This window comes from Gigantopelta aegis, chromosome 1 (assembly GCF_016097555.1).
Source record: "Gigantopelta aegis isolate Gae_Host chromosome 1, Gae_host_genome, whole genome shotgun sequence".
Taxonomy (NCBI): Eukaryota; Metazoa; Mollusca; class Gastropoda; order Neomphalida; family Peltospiridae; genus Gigantopelta; species Gigantopelta aegis.
In genome coordinates, this window is record NC_054699.1 from 27,587,014 (window position 1) to 27,609,305 (window position 22,292).

Consider the following 22,292-nt stretch of genomic DNA (forward strand, 5'->3'; position numbering starts at 1 on the left):
CTACCTTTATACAGTTGATGTGATGTGAAGAAGCATTTTAGTGGACACCTACCTTTATACAGTTGATGTGATGTGAAGAAGAGTTTAGTGGACACCTACCTTTATACAGTTGATGTGAAGACGCGTTTAGTGGACACCTACCTTTATACAGTTGATGTGATGTGAAGAAGCTTTTAGTGGACACCTACCTTTATACAGTTGATGTGATATGAAGAAGAGTTTAGTGGACACCTACCTTTATACAGTTGATGTGAAGAAGCTTTTAGTGGACACCTACCTTTATACAGTTGATGTGAAGAAGCTTTTAGTGGACACCTACCTTTATACAGTTGATGTGAAGAAGCTTTTAGTGGACATCAACCTTTATACAGTTGATGTGAAGACGTGTTTAGTGGACACCTACCTTTATACAGTTGATGTGAAGACGTGTTTAGTGGACACCTACCTTTATACAGTTGATGTGATGTGAAGAAGCATTTAGTGGACACCTACCTTTATACAGTTGATGTGAAGACGTGTTTAGTGGACACCTACCTTTATACAGTTGATGTGAAGACGCGTTTAGTGGACACCTACCTTTATACAGTTGATGTGATGTGAAGAAGCATTTAGTGGACACCTACCTTTATACAGTTGATGTGAAGACGTGTTTAGTGGACATCTACCTTTATACAGTTGATGTGATGTGAAGACGTGTTTAGTGGACACCTACCTTTATACAGTTGATGTGATGTGAAGAAGCATTTAGTGGACACCTACCTTTATACAGTTGATGTGAAGACGTGTTTAGTGGACACCTACCTTTATACAGTTGATGTGAAGACGTGTTTAGTGGACACCTACCTTTATACAGTTGATGTAACCTTTCATGGCCGCTTCATGCATGGGCACCCAGCCATTGTGAGGACACCGTTCCTGGGCATTACTGTGACCCTTGCTCATCAGAATGGCGACAGACCCCGGATGATTGTTTACACAAGCTCTCTGAATCAAAGACACATCGTAAAACAACGATATTCAACCAGAGAAAATCATAATCCTAAAAATAGTTAACATGAACAACTCCTTTCATAGATGGGTTTGGTGAAAACAAATTTTAATTAATACAATGTATACTGTCTAAAGTGGATCCTGAACAAACCAGAATCCTATCAAACCTGGCCAAGTTTCATGGTGACAGATTTTCTAAATTTTAAAATGTGACCCTCTATATACTGGATTCTGTCTAAATCAGATAAATAGTAGGTCCACGTCTTGGTCTGGTTTAGACAGGTTTCACTGTGTATTGGATTTAACTGATGACGTAAAATTCATGATTAATCTAGATATATTAAACAAACATTCAAAAAGTACTGCTAAAGCAATACATGTTCCTTATCGGGTCCAACAAATTTTCATATCTTCTAAGTTCAAGGGTCATGACTCTGTGAAAAAAGAGGTACATTTCCAAGGAAGTTAAACTTAATCTGTAACAGTACATGATAAAGCAATTATAAGACCAAATTGACTATTGTCTGATTTGAACAAAAATTATTACAGATACTTGATAAAAAATTTAAAAAACAAATGCACATCAATACAACAGAATTAATTTGTTATTTGGCAAATCTTTAAATTGTGTTAAAGTGCAGTTCAAATTGAAGATGAGCAGTAGAATTGAGGACTCTGCTTATATACAGAATCTATCATTTTGAAGCCGATTTTGGGAGTGAAATTAGGGGGTCTGTCGAATCGCTAATACACAGCGATAAATGGTACAAAGTTTCATCTCAATATCTTTAAGCATTAAAAGATAAATTCCAGAAAAAGTTTTTTTTGGATGTACAGTTAGAGACAATACACACCTGTGGATGTACAGTTAGAAGATGACTAAGTAGCCTACTCACGTGAAGTGCAGTGTAACTACTGACTATTATTACTGTCAATGTATACATTACTAGTACCACCCTCACAAAAACTGCTTCCCCCAATTCTAACTGTCTCTCCTGTCTAACTGCTTCCCACTGTCTAACTGCTTCCCCCTGTCTAACTGCTTCCCCCTGTCTAATTCCCCCTGTCTAAGTGCTTCCCCCTGTCTAACTGCTTCCCCCTGTCTAACTGCCTTGCCTGTCAAACTGCCTCCCCTTGTCTAAAGTCCGAACCAAAATGTTAACAACTACAAAAAAATTGCTCTCCTATGTTATTTTTTTTTACATTTTACCCACATTTTATCCAGACAGAAATCTTGAAAAAAAACATTACAATGACACAGATTCCATATACTAGATGCATGTATTTTGCCCTATGCTATCTCAGCGAAGTCGATACTGGCGACATCGTTACAGTCTCATATGTAGAATCTGTACTGGTTTTTTCACAACTTGTGTCTGGACAAAACTTGGGGGAAATGTAACGGTAATTAAAGGTAGGAGAGTAATTTATTGTAGTTGTTAACAATTTGGTTCGTACTCTAACTTCCTCCCCCAACTGCATTCCCATGTCTAACTGCCTCCCCCTGTTTAACTGCCTCCCCTGTCTGACTCTAACTGCCTCCCCCTGTTTAACTACCTCCCCTGTCTGACTAACTGCCTCCCTAGCCTAACTTCCTCACTCTAAGGAGAGGCCTTAAAATAAGCATTTGCCTCTTGGCCAATCCCAAATTTGATCTGCAAATAAATATTGTTTAAACCAACTGCCTCCCCCTGTCTAACTGCCTACTCTGTCTAACTGCTTACCCTGTCTAATGGCCTTCCCCTGTCTAATGGCCTTCCCCTGTCTAACTTCCTCCCCATGTCTAACTGCCTCCCCATATCTAACTGCCTCCTCATGTCTAACTGCCTCCCCATATCTAACTGCCTCCCCATGTCTAACTGCCTCCCCTTGTCTAACTGCCTACTCTGTCTAACTGCTTACCCTGTCTAATGGCCTTCCCCTGTCTAACTGCCTCCCCATGTCCAACTGCCTCCCCATGTCTAACTGCCTACTCTGTCTAACTGCTTACCCTGTCTAATGGCCTTCCCCTGTCTAACTGCCTCCCCATGTCTAACTGCCTCCCCATGTCTAACTTCCTCCCCATGTCTAACTGCCTCCCCATGTCTAACTGCTTACCCTGTCTAACTGCTTACCCTGTCTAATTGTCTTCCCCTGTCTAATGGTCTTCCCCTGTCTAACTGCCTCCCCATGTCTCACTGCCTACCCTGTCTAATGGCCTTGCCCTCTCTGACTGCTTCCCCCTGTCTGACTGCTTCCCTCTGTCTAACTGCCTTTCCCTGTCTAACTGCCTCCCCCTGTCTGACTGCTTCCCCATGTCTAACTGCCTCCCCCATCTAACTGGCTACCTCTGTCTAACTGCCTACTCTAACTGCATCCCCTGATTCTAACTGCCTCCCCATGTCTAACTGCCTCCCCATGTCTAACTGCCTCCCCATGTCTAACTGCCTCCCCCTGTCTAACTGCCCCCCCTGTCTAACTACCTCCCCTGTCTAACTGGCTACCCGTCTAACTGGCTACCCCTGTCTAACTGCCCCCCCGTCTAACTACCTCCTATGTCTAACTACCTCCCCTGTCTAACTGGCTACCCCTGTCTAACTCGCACCCCCGTCTAATGGCCACTCACGTGAAGTGCAGTGTGGCCGTTGGTATCGAGCAGTTTGACGTCAGCACTGTAATCAAGCAGCACGTCAATGACGTCATCAAAACCATAGAATGCGGCGATGTGCAACGCTGCCGAGCCTGGGACACAAAGAGAAAATGCATCACAAATAATGAGAGACCTGTTATTTCAAAGAGAAAATACATCACAAATAATGAGGGATGTAATATCACAAAGAGAAAATACATCACAAGTAATGAGGGACGTGTTATCACAAAGAAAAAATACATGACAAATAATGAGGGACGTGTTATCACAAAGAGAAAATACATGACAAATAATGAGGGACGTGTTATCACAAAGAGAAAATACATGACAAATAATGAGGGATGTGTTATAACAAAGAGAAAATACATCACAAATAATGAGGGATGTGTTATCACAAAGAGAAAATACATCACAAGTAATGAGGGACGTGTTATCACAAAGAAAAAATACATGACAAATAATGAGGGACATGTTATCACAAAGAGAAAATACATGACAAATAATGTGGGACGTGTTATCACAAAGAGAAAATACATGACAAATAATGAGGGACGTGTTATAACAAAGAGAAAATACATCACAAATAATGAGGGATGTCAAATCAATTGTTGGGCCTGGGAAACAAAGAAAAAATGCATCACAAATAATGAGGGATCTGTTATCACAAAGAGAAAATACATCACAAATAATGAGGGACGTGAAATTAATTGTCGAGCGTGGGAAACAAAGAAGAAATACATCACAAATAATGAGGGACGTGTTATCACAAAGAGAAAATACATCACAAATAATGAGGGACGTGATATCACAAAGAGAAAATACATCACAAATAATGAGGGAATTGTGTTATTACAGAGAGAAAATACACCACAAATAATGAGGGAATTGTGTTATCACAGTGAGAAAATACATCACAAATAATGAGGGACGTGTTATCACAAAGAGAATATACATCACAAATAATGAGGGAATCATGTTATCACAAAGAGAAAATACATCACAAATAATGAGGGACGTGAAATTAATTGACGAGCATGGGAAACAAAGAAGAAATACATCACAAATAATGAGGGACGTGTTATCACAAAGAGAATACATATCACAAATGATGAGGGACGTGTTATCACAAAGAGAAAATACATCACAAATAATGAAAGAAAGAAAGAAATGTTTTATTTAACGACGCACTCAACACATTTTATTTACGGTTATATGGCGTCAGACATATGGTTACGGACCACAAAGATTCTAAGAGGAAACCCGCTGTCGCCACTACATGGGCTACTCTTCCGATTAGCAGCAAGGGATCTTTTATTTGCGCTTCCCACAGGCAGGATAGCACAAACCATGGCCTTTGTTGAACCAGTTATGGATCACTGGTCGATGCAAGTGGTTTACACCTACCCAATGAGCCTTGCGGAGCACTCACTCAGGGTTTGGAGTCGGTATCTGGATTAAAAATCCCATGCCTCGACTGGGATCCGAACCCAGTACCTACCAGCCTGTAGACCGATGGCCTGCCACGACGCCACCGAGGCCGGTCCACAAATAATGAGGGACGTGTCATCACAAAGAGAAAATACATCACAAATAATGAGGGATATGTTATCACAAAGAGAAAATACATCACAAATAATGAGGGACGTGAAATCAATTGTCGAACCTGGGAAACAAAGAAAAAATGCATCACAAATAATGAGGGACGTGAAATCAAGTTATATCTGAAAAAAGACACAGCTAGAGCACAATATTTCACGAGAACCGTTCATGTTCTGTCCGCGTGTTGGTTATAATGCAACATTAAATTCACGAGAACTGCCAATCAGTTATATGGTGAATAATTACATTCTGACATTAAAATTACCATATATCAGTAATGAAAGTGAAAATGTTTTTAAATACATTTGAACCACCAATGTAGCACAAAACTGTACTTTAAATGTTTCAGGATTAGGTGACAATCGGTTACCTAAGTAAAACTCACATGCATGAACTGACTTCCGGTTACCAAAGATTTTGAAATATTGTCTCTTGTATACACGTAGGTAGTTTTTCCAGTCCACTTTGAAAAACTCTAAATCATAGTCAAATAAAGATGAATTTTCTAGATCATTTAAAAAACTCTAAACCATAGTCAAATAAAGATAAATTTTCTAGATCATTTTAAATAACTTTAAAACAGTTAAATAAATGTCATTTTCCCAGCTTACTTTGTAAAAGATATTTTATGAAAAAAGTTTATCTTCATAAAAGAAGCTAAAAAAAATCACACCCTTGCATAATAATGTTTAAAACAAAAAACTAAGGTTTGCGGCAGACACTTTCCACACATACCTTTCACTTCATACAGAATACATGATATATCATACTTTACTGTGATTTCATATCATACACTTACACTATGCTTTAGATTACATGTATACCTATGTGTAAATACAGGTCACTTTTCAACATTTCACATTGAATCCAATCTACTTTCTGAAAATTATTTTACATAAAAAAATCTGAAATCAGATAAACAGCTGAAAAATGTCATCCCTGCTGAAACGGTAAAGAATGAAGCCAAAACAATGATATCACACTAACCTTCATAGATAAAGGAAGGAAAATGTTTTATTTAATGACGCATTTAATTGACACATTTTATTTACGGTTTATATGGTGTCAGACTCATGGTTAAGGACCACACAGATATTGATAGAGTAAACCCGCTGACGCCACTTCATGAACTACTCTTTTCTATTAGCAGCAAGTTATCTCTTATATGCACCATCCTACAGACAGGATAGTACATATCACAGCCTTTGATGTACCAGTCGTGGTGCACTGGCTGGAGCGAGAAATAGCCCAACGGGTCTACTGACGAGGACCGATCCCAAACCGACCATGCATCAAGTGAGCGCTTTACCTCTGGGCTACGTCCCGCCCTACCATAGATACATTTTTATAATTTACTAGGGAGACACGGTCGTGCTCCACCTACAATACGTTCCAGCAGTAAAACTGTAAATATTTCTGTTTTCACTGTAGCTATAAAACACAGAAAAAAAGACGAAAAAAGTTTGTTTTGTTTAACAACGTCACTAGAGCACACTGATTTATTAATCATCGACTACTGGATGTCAAACATTTGGTAATTCTGATATATAATCTTAGAGAGGAAACCCAGTACATTTTTACATTAATAGCAAGGCATCTTCTACATGTATATATGCATCATCCCACACACAGGATAGCACATACCACGGCCTTTGATATACCAGTTGTGGTGCACTGGCTAAAACGAGATCTAGCCCAATGGGCCCACTGACGGGGATCGATCCCACACTGACTGTGCATCAGGCGAGCACTTTACCACTGGGCTACATCCCACCCACACAGAAAATATTCACTTTTTACTGAAGATAACTTTTAAGGTTTCTGTATATCTATATATTTCGTATATATATATATATATATATAGGACTCATTACTAATGACGTATCGTCACATCACTAGAAGTGAGCTGATCAGTTTTCAATAATAATCAAGTCTTATAAGACATAAATCTCACCCTTTGAGTTCTTTGCATCGACATTGGGGCACTTGGGGTGACGCAGCAGGCGATGTACGAGATTCCTATCACCTGGAAGTAAAGTAATCTCAATCAACACCCCAGCACATGTTTGGCACGTAGTTTAATCTATAGGACAGTTGTGATAGTTGGTCTATATAGTTAATGAAATCACCACACCCATACACATAGTTTAATCTATAGGACAGTTGTGATAGTTGGTCTATATAGTTAATGAAATCACCACACCCATACACATAGTTTAATCTATAGGACAGTTGTGATAGTTGGTCTATATAGTTAATGAAATCACCACACCCATACACATAGTTTAATCTATAGGACAGTTGTGATAGTTGGTCTATATAGTTAATGAAATCACCACACCCATACACATAGTTTAATCTATAGGACAGTTGTGATAGTTAGTCTATATAGTTAATGAAATCACCACACCCATACACATTGTTTAATCTATAGGACAGTTGTGATAGTTAGTCTATATAGTTAATGAAATCACCACACCCATACACATAGTTTAATCTATAGGACAGTTGTGATAGTCTATATAGTTAATGAAATCACCACACCCATACACATTGTTTAATCTATAGGACAGTTGTGATAGTTAGTCTATATAGTTAATGAAATCACCACACCCATACACATAGTTTAATCTATAGGACAGTTGTGATAGTTAGTCTATATAGTTAATGAAATCACCACACCCATACACATTGTTTAATCTATAGGACAGTTGTGATAGTTAGTCTATATAGTTAATGAAATCACCACACCCATACACATAGTTTAATCTATAGGACAGTTGTGATAGTTAGTCTATATAGTTAATGAAATCACCACACCCATACACATAGTTTAATCTATAGGACAGTTGTGATAGTTAGTCTTAATAGTTAATGAAATCACCACACCCATACACATAGTTTAATCTATAGGACAGTTGTGATAGTTAGTCTATATAGTTAATGAAATCACCACACCCATACACATTGTTTAGTCTACAGGACAAGTGTTACATTGGTCACAGCGTTAACCCTTACTCTGGTGAACGAGTTAACCCGTACTAAAGTCAGAGAGTTAACACTTACTCTGGTCACAGAGTTAACCCTTACTCAAGTCACAAAGTTAACCCTTACTAAAGTCAGAGAGTTAACACTTACTCTGGTCACAAAGTTAACCCTGACTAAAGTCAGAGAGTTAACACTTACTCTGGTCACAGAGTTAACCCTTACTCAAGTCACAAAGTTAACCCTTACTCTCGTGAATAAGTTAACCCATACTCCAGTCACAGAGTTAACACTTACTCTGGTCACAGTGTTAACCCTTACTCAAGGCACAGAGTTAACCCTTACTAAAATCACAGAGTTAACACTTACTCAAGGCACAGAGTTAACCCTTACTCAAGTCACAAAGTTAACCCATACTCTCATGAACAAGTTAACCCATACTCCAGTCACAGAGTTAACACTTACTCTGGTCACAGTGTTAACCCTTACTCAAGGCACAGAGTTAACCCTTACTAAAGTCACAGAGTTAACACTTACTCAAGGAACAGAGTTAACCCTTACTCCAGTCACAGGTTTAACCTTTACTCAGGTGAGAAAGTTAACCCTTACTCAGATCACAGTTAACACTTATTCAAGTCACAGAGTTAACCCTTACTCAGGTGAGAAAGTTAACCCTTACTCAGATCACAGTTAACACTTACTCAAGTCACAGAGTTAACCCTTACTCAGGTGAAAAAGTTAACCCTTACTCTGGTGATAGGGTTAACCCATACTCATATCACATGGTTAACTCTTACTTTGGTTACACTGTTAACCCTTACTGGTGGAAACCTTTTCACATTCCTAATTATCTTTAGTGTTGGTGTGCAGACTTTAAGTGTTCTTCACCAAATTTAAAAATGTGAATTAAATTCAAATTTGGCAAATATACTTCTTTATTTCAGACATTTACCAACATAGGGTCCAGCTTAAATCTTTCACTTAAAGGAGAGGACAATTAAGGCATTTGGCCTGGTATGCATATTTAACGATATATAATGCACATTATTGCTTAATATCAACACGTATAATCGTATAGTTAATTAATAAAACGGTAAAATGTGACGGCTATTATATATAACGGGCGCAGCCATTTTGTACCATCTCAGTGAGTACGCCCTCTGGCGAGCTGGTGGTTACGTAATGCTTAACGCGTCACGTCAGGAATGAGCCTTAGAACTAGAGAAACACAATCTACCTGGTTTTTGCGGGATGATAAATAGTCATACCTTGCAATGTTCTGTAATAATACACATCCCAGTAAGCCAGTAATAAGTATATCCAGTACTATATATATTATTATTCAATACAAAATAAAATGCCATTGTCAAAGCGGCTACACAACAAGTGGAAACAATTAACAATGTTTTGCCCATGCATTAATCTACGTACTGAAATGATACACGGAGTGCTTTCTTAGTTAATTGGTCTATGCTGTTTGTTGCTTCTACCTGTAATTCCTGATTGGCTGGTGTGTATTTGATTGGTAACCAGTTAATCGACGCTGTCTAGACACAAAAATACCGGTATTGTGGAATATTACCTGTCGCCCCTAAAATTGTAATGGACATGGTTTATTACTGTATTGATTAAGTAGACTTTTCCATCTAAAACCACAGAACTGACCAATTACGTAGTCCCAAAGAAAAAAAAATCATCACTTGGGTATCGTGGGTTGTCGTTTTTGCTCCAACGTAGCATATCAATAGGCCTAATAGTGTACATTTTTCCTTTGGATTATTAAACAGAGAAAAATACTATAACCCCATTTTGTTCCGTTAATGCAACTTGAAATATATTTAGTTAAATAGTTTATTATATTATTGCGTCATTTATGCTGTTTTACAAGTCAGGTTGATCAAAGAGAAGAGTCTTGTCGAAAATTACTGCTTTTGTTTACACTGTACATACAGGAGATGGTCAGGAGCTGATGTCACTTCGCCCCAAGCTATCCCACCGGACATCACAAAAACGAAACAAAATGGCTGCCCCCAGTTAGCAGGAATAATCATGGTTTTTTATTAACTCTAAAATTACGCGTTTTTAATTTGCTAAAGTGTCAGTATGTGTTGGTGGTCCGGGTATGCATCTTTCCAACACATAAGGCTCTTGTTGGAGTTGACGAACATATATTATATAAGCATTTATTTTCACTCCAAAATTGAGAACATTTCCATCTCAGTTTTTTGCTATATGACAGAATCTGGCTGTAATACCGGTCTGAACAGGTGGTTCATTAACCAATTCACCCTGCCTTTCTCTTACACATACACCCATGTCCCAAAAGGTGAATGCACAATGTTACAAAATAGCATGGGAAAAATACGGCCAGAAGGCTTACCATTAAATATACAAATTGTTTTAATTCTTCACCATTTCCTAGAAGTGAATATATGAACCGTAACTTGTGTCACAGTTAGGAACTATAGTGGGCCGTGGTGAATGAACTCTCACCTGGAAGTTATCTGTGTAGTGAGACCTAAGTTATGAGAATGCTGATAGAAAAAAAATACCTCTAAGCTACAGGTTGCATAGTACCAAAGAAGAGAGTACTGTGTCAAAGTTCGACGTGCACCGTCAAATATTTACGGAGTAAAAGCAGCTGTGGGTGTGATTGGTAGTAATATGTGACATTGACTATTTGTGCAAATACTATTATCCATTGAGAATAAATAAATACACTTTTATTTGTTATACAGTTGTTATGCAGTATATACCAGAGGTTGAAACTAATGCGGGGTACCCCCAAAAATGGAACTGCAATTTTCAGCAAAAATGACGGTTGTTATTAAAAACATAAATTAAATCTCTTAAATGATACGTGACCCCCCATTTTCTTGCAGCTAGATTAGATGTGAGGTGCCACACTTTCTATTGCTGTACGTCCTGGGTGTGTTGAAACGCTGCTTATATCAGTTTTATTAGTAAACGTTAACATTATCGGCAATACGAATTGATTTGGTCTAATGGAACCTATAGCATATATTCACTATATTATCATTATTTTATATTGTGCGCCATTTACTGTTATTTGACAGTCATAATTGCTTAATTAGGTTACACTCAGGCATGGGAGTTCATAATGACCTTGACCTTGGCATTAATTTACTGTGCACTGCTGAGAATAGAGTTTGAAAAAAAGTCTGTGCTTGACCAATTGGAGATTTTGGCCCATATTTTTTACATAAATATTTTAAAGCTTATTTATCCAAGGTGATGGACATGTCATATAACACTAATCTTATTTTGGATAATAAGTCTAGGCAAGATGAAATAAGCTATTAGTAATAATTAATTTTTAGTTAAAAAATAATGTTAGCTGATATTAGGTTAAGCTTTTAGATCTCCATTAACAATGTGTATTTGAATGCAATTGGCTCTGGAATGACTATATTTAAATAACCTGATTTCTGCTGTAATTTTAACATACTTTTTAGGTTGGTGAATTATGTTTTAGACAAATATGGGAGTTTTTACAATTGTTTTTGTGAGTTTGGCAAAAACATTAAAATCTACAGAAGTGGGTTCTGTGTAGCCATTTTGCATTCTCTTCTTTATTTGTACACAAATATAAGCTTGGTAATGATAGCTTTAGGTCAGTTCATTAAATCTTGTCCATATATTCAGTGAGTTTTCTATAGTAAAGGGTATTTGAAGTATATACCAAGTACGAGAGCAATTTTGACACATTTGTTAATCTACCTAGGAGTGTGTTAGTATTATCTTCCACTATTACAACACTTGTAAAGCTATATTTTCCAATATTACTATGTAAATGATGTGTTACATTACAGATTGTAGTAATGCATACGATATAAACATTATATTCAGTTAAAACAGAAAATAATTAAAGAAAAATGACTTTCGCACTCTTTTGATGGATTGAATGTGCTTTTTTTTATGACAAATAAAAAATAAAGATGTAAAACCCTAATGATAACTCTAGATATGATACATGTCTGTAAGCACCAATCACTGGAGATTATTAATAAAATATCAACAGATATATTGGTAGCTGTCAGTGGATTTAATAATGCATATATAAAAACCCACTAGGCTGATGGGTTTGAAAATATTGCATTCAGTGACTTCGACATCCAAGCATAGTCCATACCTTGGGTGTTTACCCCACCATGATGTGTACCACATTAATTTACTACTATTTGTGGATGCAGTGGTGTTCATTTTAGATACCACATGTAACATGCTTTTTTTCTAGTGAAGTTCTTATCATATGCCCATTAAAGTCTTTCAAAACACAGGGTCACTGCAATAAATGAGTTTTAAGGTAATTATTTATTGGAAATGAGAGACTCTGACTATGCATGCACACACTACATATACAACTAAGCATACACAACCATTCCATAGTATGTATCTTCAAGAGTAGTATTTTTATTTATTATTTGTTTTAAATATGATACATTGCATTTGTATACAATTTGCATAACACTGATGCTTCCTGAGGTGTACATTAAATCAGGTTGCACTGTAGGAACAACACTTTCAATTATGTTGTCACATCATATCAGAACACAGAAGATCCTGATAGTCATGAAAACACCCAATTGGACACTTTTTGAAAAATATATTTTTTTGATATAGGTTGCATAGTACCAAAGAAGAGAGTACTGTGTCAAAGTTCGACGTGCACCGTCAAATATTTACGGAGTAAAAGCAGCTGTGGGTGTGATTGGTAGTAATATGTGACATTGACTATTTGTGCAAATACTATTATCCATTGAGAATAAATAAATACACTTTTATTTGTTATACAGTTGTTATGCAGTATATACCAGAGGTTGAAACTAATGCGGGGTACCCCCAAAAATGGAACTGCAATTTTCAGCAAAAATGACGGTTGCTATTAAAAACATAAATTAAATCTCTTAAATGATACGTGACCCCCCATTTTCTTGCAGCTAGATTAGATGTGAGGTGCCACACTTTCTATTGCTGTACGTCCTGGGTGTGTTGAAACGCTGCTTATATCAGTTTTATTAGTAAACGTTAACATTATCGGCAATACGAATTGATTTGGTCTAATGGAACCTACAGGAAGATGTAGATGGAAGGGAAATAACTCTTATAGTTATGAAGATGTGGATGAAAGGGGAAATAACTCTGTTAGGAAGATGTGAATGGAAGGGAATTAACTAGTTAAGTTATGGAAGATGTGGAAAAAAGAAAAATAACTATTTAACCTATGGAGATTTGATGGAAGGGCATTGAGGAAGATAATTGAAGGAGACCACTGAGGGAGATCAATGAGGGAGATCAATGAGGGAGATCAACTGTTTGACCCATCACAGAGAAGCAAGAGGAGGAAGTGCTGAACCTTCAAGGACGGCTCGATGCAGCAGATTGGTCACTCCCAGTTTGCGGCTGTGACTCGGTGGCGTTGAACCCTTGCAGAAACTCGACAGCTGGGTGGGCAGGCCATACGCACCATTGATGTAGTACACTACCAGCTTGTCAAGACCTGTGGGAAGATATATAATTAAATACAGAATCGGACGTCGCATACATTCTATACATGAATATAATTACTATAGGATCTCACACAATATATATATATATATATATATATATATATATATATATATATATTTATTATCCACATAGTTCAAGATATTCAGGGAAATATAACCAGTATGACGACGGGTGTCATAATGATTTCACGTGCACAACAAATGACGTCATTTTGTGAAGCGACGTCATAACTTAGGGGCCAGTCAAATATTACGTAATGCTTAGGGGGTGGGGCGTGTAAGTCCAAGCATTATGTGGCGTTATAAGGGGTGGTGGGGGTGTATTGAACAGCGTTACGTAATCCAATTTTGTTTTGTCTTAAACGTGCAATGCCATGATAACAATATATAATGTAGGTTTTTAGAGGTAAATGTAAACCCAAAACAATTATAAATCAAGCTGAAATGCTTTAATACACCAGATTTTTTAAAATGGTGCAAGTGAAAACCCGCAGAGTTTTTTTCCATCGTACAGCAATACGTCACTTTAATGACGTCATCGTAGTACACATGGGTATAAATAAACATTGCCACATTGCTTTGTCTGTCTGTTGGAGGGGGGGTATCTCCGAGCATAACATAATATTTTGGAGGGTGTATAGTCTAGCGTTATGGGGCGTTACAAGGGGGTGGGTGGGTGGGTGTCTAATTTTGACAAAAATAGCGTTACGTAATATTTGAACGGCCCCTTAATGCGGCTTCCTCAGTGTAAATGCTTATCAAAATAACGTCATTTCGGAAAATGACGTTGTTTCGTCATCTCTTTTTAGTTACATTTGAAATGTTTTGACATGGTTCTAGCTTGTTATTCATGAAAATAATATTTTGGATAATGAGGATAATAAAGAAATTATTACACTCGCTGGTGAATCATACTGATTTTCTGAAACTCATGTCAGCATTCATGTATTACCCGAACGAAAGCATAAAATTAGTATGACACACAAGCTGGTATAATAATCTCTTTATATGAACATATCTAAATATAGAAGACAACACTTTATACTTGTATATATAGAGAGAATAACTAGGTAATGATGTTCAAGCCAAATGGGAAATTCCATTCGGCAAGTCCCTCCATTTCCCATTCATACCATCACAGGATATAAAGCTGATTTCCTACATCATTAACTAGTTTTTATTTTTATCCTGGAACCCATCAAACATTAAGTAGCAAAGTTATTATTTCTGTTATTTCATGAAATTTTGTAATGTATCTATGCACGTGAGGGGGTGGGATGTAGCCCAGTGGTAAAGCATTTGCTTGATGTGTGGTCGGTCTAGGATCGATCCCCGTCGGTCGAGTGCATTTTGAATGGATGGGTAGGTGGTTGAATGGATGGTGAGTGGGTTGAATGGATGGGTGAGTGTGTTGAATGGATGGGTCAGTTGGTTGAATGCATGGTGAGTGGGTTGAATGGATGTGTGAGTGGGTTGAATGGATGGGTCAGTGGGTTGAATGGATGGGTCAGTGTGTTGAATGGATGGGTCAGTTGGCTGAAATGATCTTAGTGGGCTGAATGGATGGGTCAGTTGAGTGAATGGATGGTGAGTGGGTTGAATGGATGGGTAAGTGGGTTGAATAGGTTGAATGGATGGGTGAGGGGTTGAATGGATGGGTCAATGAGTTGAACAGATGAGTTACATGGAGGGTGAATGAGTTGAATGGATGGGTGAATGAGTTGAATGGATGGGTGAATGAGTTGAATGGATGGGTGAGTGGGTTGATGGATGGGTGAGCGAGTTGAATGGATGGGTGAGTCGGATGAATGGATGGGTCAGTAAGTTGAATAGATCGGTCAGTTGGTTGAATGAATGGTGTGTCAGTTGAATGAATGGGTGAGTGTGTTGAATGGATGGGTCAGTTGGTTGAATGCATGGTGAGTGGGTTGAATGGATGTGTGAGTAGGTTGAATGGATGGGTGAGTGGGTTGAATGGATGGGTCAGTGTGTTGAATGGATGGGTCAGTTGGCTGAAATGATGTTAGTGGGCTGAATGGATGGGTCAGTTGACTGAATGGATGGTGAGTGGGTTGAATGGATGGGTAAGTGGGTTGAATGGGTTGAATGGATGGGTGAGGGGTTGAATAGATGGGTCAGTGAGTTGAACAGATGAGTTATATGGAGGGGTGAATCAGTTGAATGGATGGGTGAATGAGTTGAATGGATGGGTGAGTGGGTTAAATGGATGGGTGAGTGAGTTGAATGGATGAGTGGGTTGAATGGATGGGTGAGTCGGATGGATGGATGGGTCAGTAAGTTGAATAGATCGGTCAGTTGGTTGAATGAATGGTGTGTCAGTTGAATGAATGGGTGGGTGGGTTGAATGGGTTGACTAGATGGGTGAGTTGGTTGAATGGATGGGTGAGTTGGTTGAATGGATGGATGAGTTGGTTTAATGGACAGGTGAGTGGGTTTAATGGATGGGTAGGTGGTTTGAATGAATGGGTGAGTGGGTTGAATGGATGGGTGAGTGAGTGGGTTGAATGGATGGGTGAGTGAGTGGATTGAATGGATGGGTAGGTGGGTTCAATGGATGGCAAGTGGGTTGAATGAATTGGTGAGTTGGTTGAATGGATGGGTGAGTGGGTTGAATGGGTGAGTGAGTGGGTTGAATGGATGAGTGAGTGAGTGGGTTGAATGGATGGATGAGTGGGTTGTATGGATGGGTGAGTGGGTTAAATGGATGGGTGAGTGGGTTGAATGGATAGGTGAATGGGTTGAATGGATAGGTGAGTGGGTTGAATGGATGGGTGAGTGAGTGGGTTGAATGGATGGATGAGTGGGTTGATTGGATGGGTGAGTGGGTTAAATGGATGGGTGAGTGGGTTGAATGAATGGGTGAGTGGGTTAAAGGGATGAGTAGGTGGGTTGAATGGATGGGTGAGTGAGTGGATTGAATGGATGGGTGAGTGAGTGGGTTGAATGGATGGGTGAGTGAGTGGGTGGGTCGAATGGATGGGTGAATGAGTTGAATCGATGGGTAGCTGGGTTGAATGGATGGGTAAGTGGGTTGGATGGATGGATGGGTGAGTGGGTTGAATGGATGGGTGAGTAAGTGGGTTGAATGGATGGGTGAATGAGTTAAACAGATCGTTAGGTGGTTTGAATGGATGGGTGAGTCAGTTGAATGGATGGATGAATGGGTTGAATGGATGGGTGAGTGGGTGGGTTGAATGGATGGGTGAGTGAGTGGGTTGAATGGATGGGTGAGTGAGTGGGTCGAATGGATGGGTGAGTGGGTTCAATAGATGGGTAGCTGGGTTGAATGGATGAGTAAGTAGGTTGAATGGATGGGCGAGTGAGTTGAATGGATGGGTAGCTGGGTTGAATGGATGAGTGAGTGGGTTGGATGGATGGATGGGCAAGTGGGTTGAATGGATGGGTGAGTGAGTGGATTGAATGGATGGGTGAGTGGGATGAATGGATGGATAGGTGAGTTCAATGGATGGTAAGTGGGTTGAATGGATGGGTGAGTGGGTTGAATGGATGGGTGAGTGAGTGGGTTGAATGGATGGACCATTGGGTTGAATGGATGGGTGAGTGGGTTAAACTCTAGTAAATGGATGGGTGGGTGAATGGGTTGAATGGATGGGTGCGTGGGTTGAATGGATGGGCGAGTGAGTGGGTTGAATGGATGGATGAGTGGGTTAAATGAATGGGTGAGTGGGTTGAATCGATGGGCGAGTGGGTTGAATGGATGGTAAGTGGGTTGAATCGATGGGTGAGTAAGTGGGTTGAATGGATGGGTGAATGAGTTAAAGGGATCGTTAGGTGGGTTGAATGGATGGGTGAGTGGGTTGCATGGATGGATGAGTGGGTTGAATGGATGGATGAGTGGGTTGAATGGATGGACGAGTGGGTTGAATGGATGGGTGAGTGAGTGGGTCGAATGAATGGGTGAGTGGGTTGAATGGATGGGTATCTGGGTTGAATGGATGAGTAAGTGGGTCGAATGGATGGGCAAGTGGGTTGAATGGATGGGTAGCTGGGTTGAATGGATAGGTGAGTGGGTTTCAGAATGGATTGGTAGGTGTGCTGAAAGGATAGGTGAGTACATTTAATGGATGAGTAGGTGGCTGGAATGTATGGGTCATACTGAGCATTATATTTTTAATAACCAAAAAAATTTTGAAAATAAAAATACATACTTTTGGTGTTATTATTAGCCTACTATTAGCAAGTATGTTTGAAATTTAATTATAATATTGTCAATTATTTGTTTTACGTTCATCTGGGTATGAAAAACATAATCCACAAACTGTCGATTCACACAGGTTGCGGATGATTTTTTTCATTTCATACCCAGATGCAACATGTCAAAACATCCGACAAAATGTATGATGATCAACAAAATGAACCCCACCCACCCAATCCAAGGAATTATAAATTTCACCATTTCATCCACATTTAAATGTTCGACAGTTTTATAACTTTTCTTATATTTAATTTTAACAGTGAAAAGAACACAGCAAAGACCTTTACTTCAATACAAAACTCTGTAAGCTGAATAATAGTATGCATCAAAACCAGACATTATTTTGGGCTCAATTTAACCTATGGCTGTAGTGTGTAGATGGATTTCATGTATGATAAGACTACATTAAAAAATATTTATCCTATAACCACCGTTTCTATTGACAGATTATGACGACCGATTAAAGCAAAGTCATAAACGTAGACTAGCAGATTATGACTTTTGACGTCACTCATATGACGTCACACGCATAGCTACATCATAAAATTGCTAATTTGACCTCTAGGTCATTGTACAATATTGTGGCAGAAATAACAGAAATAATAGTTTTTCCCCTTAATTGTTATGGTCTGCAGAATAAAAATCTTAACTGGTTACTGATGTCAGATATCTGCTTTATCCTGTTCAAGCCGAATGAGAAATTCCACTTGGTAGAGCCTCGCGGAATTTCTCATTCTTACCTTCACAGGATAAAGCAGATATCCGACGTCATCAACTAGTTTTTCTCTATATATTATTTCCAGGCCTGTATACAACAAAATAACTTTTCAGTTATGTTTATTTGCTACAAGTAACTTTTTAAAAATTGCCATAGACAGGCTAAAATTTGCCATCTGTGGGTTGTTTCACGCATAAAAAATTTTTTTAATTGCCATGGGCAACAAATTCTTAAATTCAAGCTTTGCTATTTTATAAATATAGATTTTTAATAATAGTGATGGGAATCGGTTGGGATTTCATCATCGATCATCGGTTATAATTGGTTGGCACTAACCGATCAACTTTCAATAACACAATCGGTTAGAATTCCATGACCATAAGATGGCTTTGAATTTATAAGGACCATGTACCTATTGTCATGTGCACCCTGCAAATGGCTAATATTGTAACTTTATTAACTATTTAATATAATTTTTAATTTTGTGCTTTATATATGTACACATAAAGACAAACCCAAACCACTGTATATTTACAACACTTTTATCATGAATCCAAACTGGAGGAACAGTTACAGTTAACATTTTCCCACACAATCCATTATGGATTTTTATAATCGATCATCACAGTCATGTAACTGTATGTAGGTGTTCAGCTGAGATTATTATTATTAAGTCATCGGACTACAGGCTGGCAGGTACAGGGTTCGCAGCCCGGTACCGGCTCCAACCCAGAGCGAGCTCTTAAAGGAAAGGACAATCAAGGCATTTGGCCTGGTATGCATATTCAACGATATATAATGCACATTATTGCTTAATATCAACAAGTATAATCGTATAGTTAATTAATAAAACGGTTAAATGTGACAGCTATTATATATAATGGGCGCAGCCATTTTGTATCATCCCAGTGAGCTGGTGGTTACGTAATACCTAACATGTCATGTCAGGAATTAGTCTTCGAACTGAAGAAACAAAACATACCTGAATTTTGCGGATGCATCGCAATATTCTGTAATAATAGTCATCCCAGTAATCCAGCATCAATTATATATTATTATTAATACAAAATAAACCACCATTGTCAAAGTGTTAAAATAACTGTATTATGGTTTGTACATAAATTAACCCACGTACTGAAATAATAATCGGAGTGTTTTCTTAGTTAATTGGTCTTTTCTTTCTGTGGCCTGTACCTGTGGTTCCTGATTGGCAGGTATATATTTAGACGGTCCCCAGACACGGTGTCTAGACACACTAAAAAGACGTGCCTCTTTTATTAAGATCACAGGGTACTGTGTGTTAACAACACGAACACCCCTCTAATCGTAATTGATCAGCCGTCCTGCTTTATTACTGTAAGTAATTCTGTAAAACCCTTGATTAAGTAGACTTTCCCCATCTAAAATCACAAAACTGACCAATTACGTAGTCTCAAAGAAAAGAAAATTATCACTAGGGTATCGTGAGTGGTAATTTTTGCTCGAACGTATCATACCAATAGGCCTAATAATATGCATTTTTTTCTTTGGATTTTTTATAAAAGAAAAATACTATAACTCCATTTCGTTCTATTGATGTAAATTGAAATATATTTAGTTAAATAGTTTATTATACTATCAAGTCATTTATGTTGTTTTACAAGTCAGGTTGATGAAAGCAAAGTGCCTTGTTGTAAATTAAAGCATTTGTTTACACTGTGCATAGAGCAGATGGACGGTGCTGACGTCACTTTGCCCCAAGCTATACCACCGGACGTCACAAAAACGAAACAAAATGGCTGCCCCCAGTTAGCAGGAATAATCATGTTTTTTTATGAACTCTAAAATTACGCGTTTTTCATTTGTTAAAGTGTCAGTATGTGTTGGTGGTCCGGGTATGCATCTTTCCAACACATAAATCTCTTGTTTGAGTTTACTCTACCTTTAAGGGCTCAATGAGTAAGTGTAAGGCCACTACACTCTCTTCTCTCTCACTAACCACTAACCAACTAACAACAAACACATTGTCTGGACAGACAGCCCAGATAGCTGAGGTGTGTGGCCAGGACAGCGTGCTTGAACCTTAATTTGATACATAAGCATGAAAATAAGTTGCAATGAAATATTTGCAGGGATTCTGCCACAGGGTAAAGTGGGTATGGTGTCATACCCAAATTGTTTTGACAAAATTAATTACCCTTATCATTACTGTATGACTTTCTTAACCCCAACCCTAAACTTAGTCCATTTTTTTTCTGGGGGGAGCTCACCCCCCCACACCCCCCCCCCATGATATTTATCCTATATTTATGTAGGGGGAATAAATGTTCAGTTGTTTTCATAATTTAAACACCACATTACCTTGGATGGCTGGCCCGTCGTCGATGTGAAAAATACCGTCAAACTTCTGGTGTATCTGGAAATGGTAGATCTTGTTATCGGACACCAGAGACAAAGAGAAATCACTCTCCGATGCGGTGCTGTCACGAACCAGAAACAGGCCATTTATGCTGCCCTGCTTCTCAAGTGCTTAATTAAAAATTATAAACAAACATAAGTATTTACTTATTTTAAGATTTTTTTTTCTTTCTAGAATTTAAAATTAAAATTAAAATTAAAAGTGAAAAGCTTACATATCTAGCCTCATTAACATGTATTTATAAATATTTTATTGAAAAAAAGTGGTTCAGTACATACTTCATCATGTTACAGTATTTTAATGTGTTAACTTAAGTGTTGACACTTGTGTTGTGGGCCAACCAGGAAGCTAATATAATATTGTGACCTATTAAACAACATATCAAATAACCTCAGAACATGTCACATTGCCTCATATCACATCACACAACTTCAGAACATGTCACATAAACTCATAACATGTCACACAACCAAAGGACATGTCAAATAACCTCAGAACATGTAACATAACCCAGAACATGTCACATAATGCGTTAATGGTTAACCTCAGAAAATGTCACATAACCTGTGAACATGTCAAATAATCTTAGGACAGCACTGAATATAAATGCATTATCACAAATATCGGCAAATAATTATTCACCTTCCTCAAGAATGGACTCGGCCGACTCTCTTGATATTTTCCCGTGATACCAAGTGACATTCTCGTCTGCCTTCTCCACATCCAAAGCGTCCTGTCTCAGAAGTTCATCGAGACTTCGAGTTTTCAGCAATTCGTTAACGTTTGCGAGTTTTACAATCTCATTATTCGCATAAATGGTTTCGTCTTCATCAACATAAACATCGTCTTCATTCATGTTTCCCAATATAAAATAAATTGTCTGCAAAAGCAATTTTACATTTTTGCATCCTCCTCCTATTGAAATTACTTCCTGGTTTTGGACATTTTTACTTTGTCACATGACTCGAGTATACATACTGTATTCTAGGTGACATATTTTACTTTGTGTACTGCAAAAAAGTTTAAAAGGCCGTTTTTCTTTAACGACATTATTGATTTATTATTAAAGGGACATTCCTGAGTTTGCTGCAATTTTTAAGATGTTATCGACTAAGAGAGACTTTTTAACGATTGTAATTACATATCAAATATATTTTTCTGCATAAAATATTAATGGCTGTATATTAAACGTGTTTCTGATCATT

General features: G+C 38.1%; 1 protein-coding gene across 1 annotated transcript in view; it reads right to left on the reverse strand.

Moving 5' to 3' along the window:
• Positions 1 to 22,031, reverse strand: part of LOC121373280 (tyrosine-protein kinase HTK16-like) — a 47,125-nt gene extending 25,094 nt beyond the window's left edge. The window contains exons 1-6 of the mRNA XM_041499854.1: positions 21,730 to 22,031; positions 21,030 to 21,197; positions 13,581 to 13,724; positions 7,173 to 7,244; positions 3,596 to 3,711; positions 844 to 984 (exon numbers count right to left, since the gene is read on the reverse strand). Of these exons, the coding sequence (XP_041355788.1) occupies positions 844 to 984; positions 3,596 to 3,711; positions 7,173 to 7,244; positions 13,581 to 13,724; positions 21,030 to 21,197; positions 21,730 to 21,943 (855 nt within the window). The 5' untranslated portion in view covers positions 21,944 to 22,031. The remainder of the gene's footprint in view (positions 1 to 843; positions 985 to 3,595; positions 3,712 to 7,172; positions 7,245 to 13,580; positions 13,725 to 21,029; positions 21,198 to 21,729) is intronic.
• Between the last annotated feature and the right edge of the window lie 261 nt (positions 22,032 to 22,292).